We start from the raw sequence: 8,183 nt of genomic DNA, 5'->3' as shown, positions 1-8,183 counted from the left end.
TGTGTTTTCGCACTCACCTTGGTGAGGTAGTCGTGGATGTTTGATTGTGACTAGGTGTGTGTGTGTGTGTGTGTGTGTGTTTTTGCACTCACCTTGGTGAGGTAGTCGTGGATGTTTGATTGTGACTAGGTGTGTGTGTGTGTGTTTTGCACTCACCTTGGTGAGGTAGTCGTGGATGTTTGATTGTGACTAGGTGTGTGTGTGTGTGTTTTGCACTCACCTTGGTGAGGTAGTCGTGGATGTTTGATTGTGACTAGGTGTGTGTGTGTGTGTTTTGCACTCACCTTGGTGAGGTCATCATGTTTGGAGAAAGTGGACAGGCGTCTGTGTGTGTGTGTGTTTTGCACTCACCTTGGTGAGGTCATCATGTTTGGAGAAAGTGGACAGGCGTCTGTGTGTGTGTGTGTTTTGCACTCACCTTGGTGAGGTCATCATGTTTGGAGAAAGTGGACAGGCGTCTGTGTGTGTGTGTGTGTGTGTGTGTTTTGCACTCACCTTGGTGAGGTAGTCGTGGATGTTTGATTGTGACTAGGTGTGTGTGTGTGTGTTGAGCTCATCTTGGCGAGGAGGTGCTGTGGATGCCAATGTTGGGCAGGGGAGTGTGTTTGTGTTGTGAGATAATCTTACTGAGGTAGTCGTGGATGTTTGATTGTGACTAGGTGTGTGTGTGTGTGTGTGTGTGTGTGTTGAGCTCATCTTGGCGAGGAGGTGCTGTGGATGCCAATGTTGGGCAGGGGAGTGTGTTTGTGTTGTGAGATAATCTTACTGAGGTAGTCGTGGATGTTTGATTGTGACTAGGTGTGTGTGTGTGTGTTGAGCTCATCTTGGCGAGGAGGTGCTGTGGATGCCAATGTTGGGCAGGGGAGTGTGTTTGTGTTGTGAGATAATCTTACTGAGGTAGTCGTGGATGTTTGATTGTGACTAGGTGTGTGTGTGTGTGTGTGTGTTTTGCACTCACCTTGGTGAGGTAGTCGTGGATGTTTGATTGTGACTAGGTGTGTGTGTGTGTGTGTGTGTGTGTTTTGCACTCACCTTGGTGAGGTAGTCGTGGATGTTTGATTGTGACTAGGTGTGTGTGTGTGTGTTTTGCACTCACCTTGGTGAGGTAGTCGTGGATGTTTGATTGTGACTAGGTGTGTGTGTGTGTGTTTTGCACTCACCTTGGTGAGGTAGTCGTGGATGTTTGATTGTGACTAGGTGTGTGTGTGTGTGTTTTGCACTCACCTTGGTGAGGTAGTCGTGGATGTTTGATTGTGACTAGGTGTGTGTGTGTGTGTTTTGCACTCACCTTGGTGAGGTAGTCGTGGATGTTTGATTGTGACTAGGTGTGTGTGTGTGTGTTTTGCACTCACCTTGGTGAGGTAGTCGTGGATGTTTGATTGTGACTAGGTGTGTGTGTGTGTGTTTTGCACTCACCTTGGTGAGGTAGTCGTGGATGTTTGATTGTGACTAGGTGTGTGTGTGTGTGTGTGTGTGTGTTTTGCACTCACCTTGGTGAGGTAGTCGTGGATGTTTGATTGTGACTAGGTGTGTGTGTGTGTGTTTTGCACTCACCTTGGTGAGGTAGTCGTGGATGTTTGATTGTGACTAGGTGTGTGTGTGTGTGTTTTGCACTCACCTTGGTGAGGTAGTCGTGGATGTTTGATTGTGACTAGGTGTGTGTGTGTGTGTGTGTGTGTGTTTTGCACTCACCTTGGTGAGGTAGTCGTGGATGTTTGATTGTGACTAGGTGTGTGTGTGTGTGTTTTGCACTCACCTTGGTGAGGTAGTCGTGGATGTTTGATTGTGACTAGGTGTGTGTGTGTGTGTGTGTGTGTTTTGCACTCACCTTGGTGAGGTAGTCGTGGATGTTTGATTGTGACTAGGTGTGTGTGTGTGTGTGTGTTTTGCACTCACCTTGGTGAGGTAGTCGTGGATGTTTGATTGTGACTAGGTGTGTGTGTGTGTGTTTTGCACTCACCTTGGTGAGGTAGTCGTGGATGTTTGATTGTGACTAGGTGTGTGTGTGTGTGTTTTGCACTCACCTTGGTGAGGTAGTCGTGGATGTTTGATTGTGACTAGGTGTGTGTGTGTGTGTTTTGCACTCACCTTGGTGAGGTAGTCGTGGATGTTTGATTGTGACTAGGTGTGTGTGTGTGTGTTTTGCACTCACCTTGGTGAGGTAGTCGTGGATGTTTGATTGTGACTAGGTGTGTGTGTGTGTGTTTTGCACTCACCTTGGTGAGGTAGTCGTGGATGTTTGATTGTGACTAGGTGTGTGTGTGTGTGTTTTGCACTCACCTTGGTGAGGTAGTCGTGGATGTTTGATTGTGACTAGGTGTGTGTGTGTGTGTTTTGCACTCACCTTGGTGAGGTAGTCGTGGATGTTTGATTGTGACTAGGTGTGTGTGTGTGTGTTTTGCACTCACCTTGGTGAGGTAGTCGTGGATGTTTGATTGTGACTAGGTGTGTGTGTGTGTGTGTGTGTGTGTGTGTGTTTTGCACTCACCTTGGTGAGGTAGTCGTGGATGTTTGATTGTGACTAGGTGTGTGTGTGTGTGTTTTGCACTCACCTTGGTGAGGTAGTCGTGGATGTTTGATTGTGACTAGGTGTGTGTGTGTGTGTTTTGCACTCACCTTGGTGAGGTAGTCGTGGATGTTTGATTGTGACTAGGTGTGTGTGTGTGTGTTTTGCACTCACCTTGGTGAGGTAGTCGTGGATGTTTGATTGTGACTAGGTGTGTGTGTGTGTGTTTTGCACTCACCTTGGTGAGGTAGTCGTGGATGTTTGATTGTGACTAGGTGTGTGTGTGTGTGTTTTGCACTCACCTTGGTGAGGTAGTCGTGGATGTTTGATTGTGACTAGGTGTGTGTGTGTGTGTTTTGCACTCACCTTGGTGAGGTAGTCGTGGATGTTTGATTGTGACTAGGTGTGTGTGTGTGTGTTTTGCACTCACCTTGGTGAGGTAGTCGTGGATGTTTGATTGTGACTAGGTGTGTGTGTGTGTGTGTTTTGCACTCACCTTGGTGAGGTAGTCGTGGATGTTTGATTGTGACTAGGTGTGTGTGTGTGTGTTTTGCACTCACCTTGGTGAGGTAGTCGTGGATGTTTGATTGTGACTAGGTGTGTGTGTGTGTGTTTTGCACTCACCTTGGTGAGGTAGTCTTCAATCAAATTGAGCAGTTTTATTCTGAGGTGTTTGAGTAAGTATAAGCATATATATTCTTTTGATCCGGTGAGGATGCATTTATCCCAATCCATGAATTAGTGAAACACACACAGCACACAGTGTACACACAGTGAGGTGAAGCACACACTAATCCCGGCGCAGTGAGCTGCCTGCATCAACAGCGGCGCTCGGGGAGCAGTGAGGGTTAGGTGCCTTGCTCAAGGGCACTTCAGCCGTGCCTACTGGTCGGGGTTCGAACCGGCAACCCTTCCGGTTACAGGTCCGTTACAAGTGCTAACCAGTAGGCCACGGCTGCCCAAATGCCTTGATTGGATTTCAATTGAATCAGATTCCAATCAGACTAAATGTGCCCGTTCAAAGCTCTAAAGTAACCTAATGAAAGCTAATTAGACTAAACACAGACAAGAGTAGTCAGGCAACTTGCCTCTATATGGACACACGGACACACGGACACACACACACACACACACACACACACAATTACCATCTGCCCCGTATTGACAACAGAAAAAGCCTGACAGTGAAGAATATATCACTAAATATTCAAGTATCATTAAATATTCAATATCCATCTTTCTGGCTCTGTAGGTTACACAACAAAATCGTGCGACTGTCCTTGTTTTGAATGTTTCCTTGTTGTCTTGTCCTGCTTTCTGTTAATGGTGGAGCCTCTCATCTCTCATGTGGTCCTGTCATGTGGTCATCAGAGAGAGGAGTATGGATGAGCCCATGAAAGCTGTGTTTTGTCTGTGCCGTAAACTGAAAACAGTCCACACGTTTGTCCTCTCTGGACAGAAACAAGGCTCCTGCCATAATTACCGGCTGGGCCTTCACAGGAGGAACGGAACGCAGACTTAAAGGTACTTTTATGTGGCACTTGTGAGACGGCCCCAGGGACACGTCACAAACATAAACCGCAACACAACCAGAGACTTACGCAAGGTTGGGCCAAGAGGGACTCATGTTCTTGTTTGTTGGGAAAATTATTCCAAGCGTAAATAGATCAGGAAGTGGGACAAAGAAACCCTATTCCTCACAACCACAAGTGTATCATAGCTCAGCAGCACCTTACCAAACACTGGTGTGAGTACTGTTTACCAGATATGTTCACAGGGAGAACAGCAACCCTGCATTTACAGCGCAAGAGAAGTGCTAGTGCATACATACCGTTTTCATCAGCCAGAAACAGTAAAGCCTTATTCATAGTGTACGCAAGCTACACGAACACAAACAGAACCAGCTGGAGCAGGAGGGGCCTGGCGCCTACTTCCGTAGTAAAATGTGCCGTCCAATTTTTTTGTAACGCAACACAAGCGTGAGTGGCATGTCCGAGGGAGAACGGCAAACCTGCATTTACAGTGTAACAAAAGCACATCTGCACACGTACTATTGGCATCAGCCAGAAACAGTAACATACCAGTGAGGTTGAGCTTTGGCACAGGTAGGGGTTCTGTAGGCACGGGCCGGTAGGAAAACAGGGTGAAGAGGCCTCTGCCAACGGGCAGTGCCATGGTGCGCTGGCACAGCAGCAGGAGCCTATTACAGACAGAGGAGGGAAGAACATATGGACTGAATTTATGTCCATTCCAGAACACTCAGTTGACCACTCGCTCACTGCAGTGCAATGTTTCGATAAGTTCAAATGCATTTATAAGGCTCAAATGAGAATATGGCAAAAGTAGTAATTCATACACATTAACATAAGCAGTCATTAATCAGGCAAGTCTCCTCCATCATATATTTTATTATTATTTCACTGTATCCTAAAAATGTACAGTACAGCTTTACATACATTTATACATTCATTAATTCATTCCACCTTCACTTATTCTCATAGGTTCAGAGTCAAAGATTCAGAGTTTAGGCTACAGGGTACTGAGTAAGTCGTGGGGTCAAGTGAAGACACAGCCAGACCTGATTTGACTCACTACAGAAGTGGAAGCTCAACGCTGCCGATGTGTCAACCATGTAAATCTGCATATGTGCAAGACTCCACCAGTAGCTGACATCTGACTGCACATGACATGGCTAACCCCAGCAGCACTTTTACTTTCTCCGCTTCAGCTCTGTCTGCCTGCACTACTGAAATCTGCGGTGAACACACCGTGCCGTTAACACGCCTGAGTGACTGTAGGAAAGTGCGTGTGAGAGAGTAAATGCATGCATGCATGGTTAACTGCATACACTTCTCTCTGTGCGTGTGTGTGTGTGTGTGTGTGTGTGTGTGTGTGTGTATGTAAATGTGCGTACTGCATACATGGGTAATTGTGTGTTTGCTTCTCTGTCTGTCTGTGTGTGTGTGTGTGTGTGTGTGTGTGTGTGTGTGTGTGTGTGTGTGTGTGTGTGTGCGCATGTGCATGTGTGTGTGTGTGAATGTGCATACTGCATACATAAGTAATTGTGTGTTTGCTTCTGTGTGCGTGTGTGTGTGTGTGTGTGTGTGTTCAAGAGCATTTGTCTTTGGACTTTGGTGTGCGTACATGAGAGACAGTAGAAGTGCATCACTGTGTGTGTGTGTGTGTGTGTGTGTGTGTGTGTGTGTGTGTGTGTGTGTGTACACACTGACTTGTTCTCCTTCTCCTCGATGTACTCATGATCGCTGACCTCGGGCAGCTGGGCCACATTGACGCGGACGGGCCGCGAGCTCTGCAGCAGCCGCCGCACCTCCTGCACGCGCAGGTCCTGACTCCAGATCAGCCCCGTCACCTCGGGGTCCAGGTCCGCCATGCCGTCCTCCTCCTCGTCAGCCTCACTGGGCACCGGCACATCAAGCATCTCGCCCCCAAGGCCTACCGACTGCTCACACACACACACCAACAAAACACACAGACAAACAGACAAACAAACAAACAAACACGCACGCACGCATACGTACACAGACACACAGTCACAGTGGAATACAAGTAGTCATGTATGATGGTTGCAAACACAATTTCGCATTTAAGATTGAAAAAAGTAAAAAACCTAGTATACCTATTTTAAAAAAAAAACACACACAAATACACACATACACATTTGTGTATGTACTGTATATACGAGCATTAAAATATTTTTCTAATTTAACTCTTCGGTAGCAAAACGGATATAGGCAAGTAGCGCTAAAAATTCATCTCAGACTTTCTAACATCATAAAACTTCAATCCTCTAATGCATGGTTAGTGCCCTCTCTCAAACACATTCCAGCTTATCACACTTACCGTTTTGGCCTTGGTAGGAGTGACTTTGTGTGCCTGTTTGGTGAGGTCCTGCCGTCCAATCAGTGCACAAACATCTTCGGACCAATCAGAGCACGGGTGCTCTCGGCACTGGTAGATGGCATCTCTGATTGGCAGGGCCGCCCCAAATGGTACCGACTCGAGGTCCTTCAGAGTGAACCCTTTAAAATGAACACCAAGCATTAACAAGCAATTAACTAAATTATGAATTAACTAAATGGACTTATTAAACTACATGTTATGTTGCACAGTTACGGACTTTAATACTGGTATGTTTTTCAAGCTGTGTGAAAAGGAATTACATTTTTACTAATTTATATAGTTATTAGCAAATATCTCCTCAAGGAACTTGACCGGTGTAAGGGACCCTGATATTAGAGAGGTATGAAGACAACAGGCTTCAAACTACGTAAATTAATCAGTTACACTTGAAAAGCACATTATTGTTCTAATTTAAAGTCATCGGTGGGGGGTGTGTTTGGATGCAACAGGTGTTTGCGTCTGACAGGCGGAAAGTCGGAGTGCCGCACCAGCAGAGGTCAGCCACTCCATCAGCCTCTCGGCCAGGTTCCCCTGCGGGGCCTCAAACTTCACGCTGCTCTCTCTGCAAACATTCACACATGCGCGCGCACACACACACACACACACACACGCACACAAAGATGATGAGTCACTTTTTTTTACTCAGAAGTTATTTGGGGGGAGGCAGGTGACAAATGCCATCTGATTCCAGCGTGTGGTTTAGGGGCCGTTTATACGAGAACGATTGCGAAGGAAGACGACAAAATATTTTATCATAAGTGCCTTTCGTTTACACGGCGACCCCGCCATCGGGGCTTGAAGACGCAAAAATCTGAAGACTCCTTCCAGAGTGTAGAGTTTTGAAGACGACCCGGGTTGCGTCTCCGTCTAAACCAAAGATCCTAGATTACCTCTCTGGCTAAACTGTCAAATTAGAATGTCTGCGCGTGACGTACCGGGGTTCTATCACACCACCACTAGTGCTGGGCGGTATGACCAAAAATGTATATCACGGTATTTTTCAAAATTCTTACGGTTTCACGGTATATGACGGTATTTTATTTCCCCCATGCATAATCAGATGTTCACAGCATTTTCTACAGGTTGAGAGAGGAATTGCTGCAGTACACCAACTAAGGATGGTCTATTTTACTGTCATGATGTATAAAAACCACACTAGTGGTAATGCAGTTTTGCATGCCCCCCGAAAATGATGCCGTTTACAAAGAGCCACTCATGATTCTAATGAAGAATCTAATCAGAATGCAAAGACAATTGCAGTCAAAATACAGAACTTTTACTGTGCAAATTTCACAAACAAAAGTAGTGCAACTTGCAATAATTATACTTTTTTTGAAAATTATACAATTTAAAATAAAACCTCTCTGCTAATATGCTTACGCTGTCAAATAGGCCTATCATAAACATGCCTTGTTGTTATTGTGTGGTTTACATGACGTTAGTGGTAGGCTAACGTTAACGTCATGTGGATGTGGATGTCTTGTTAGCCTGCCATGAGCTTCGGTTCGGTTCGCTAGGCAAAACATTAAAGGAACCATATGTAAGATTGTGGCCAAAACTGGTACTGCAATCACTTTCAAAATACTGAAGAGTGATGTATCCCCTCCCCCTCCCCCCTGACTCGAGGTTGCCAACCCTGATGGCGAAACACTACTGACTTCGTGATTAGTAGATAGGTGGAGGGTGGCGCATCAGGCCAAAACACAACATGACATGACAAAACACAACATCAACATGATTTCTTAATGTCTAGTGA

The 8,183-nt window shown here is 45.9% G+C and overlaps 1 protein-coding gene across 1 annotated transcript in view; it reads right to left on the bottom strand.

The window, feature by feature from the left end:
• The window catches only part of anapc1 (anaphase promoting complex subunit 1), a 57,555-nt gene that overhangs the window by 25,873 nt on the left and 23,499 nt on the right, over positions 1-8,183 (bottom strand). Inside the window, exons 24-29 of the mRNA XM_048269177.1 lie at positions 6,916-6,989; positions 6,368-6,546; positions 5,737-5,966; positions 4,588-4,706; positions 4,382-4,386; positions 18-50 (exon numbers count right to left, since the gene is read on the bottom strand). Coding sequence (XP_048125134.1) covers positions 18-50; positions 4,382-4,386; positions 4,588-4,706; positions 5,737-5,966; positions 6,368-6,546; positions 6,916-6,989 — 640 coding nt within the window. The remainder of the gene's footprint in view (positions 1-17; positions 51-4,381; positions 4,387-4,587; positions 4,707-5,736; positions 5,967-6,367; positions 6,547-6,915; positions 6,990-8,183) is intronic.

Source organism: Alosa alosa, chromosome 18, assembly GCF_017589495.1.
Source record: "Alosa alosa isolate M-15738 ecotype Scorff River chromosome 18, AALO_Geno_1.1, whole genome shotgun sequence".
Lineage (NCBI taxonomy): Eukaryota > Metazoa > Chordata > Actinopteri > Clupeiformes > Clupeidae > Alosa > Alosa alosa.
The sequence above is the reverse complement of the archived record's forward strand: the minus strand, read 5'-3'. Positions and strand labels throughout refer to the sequence as shown.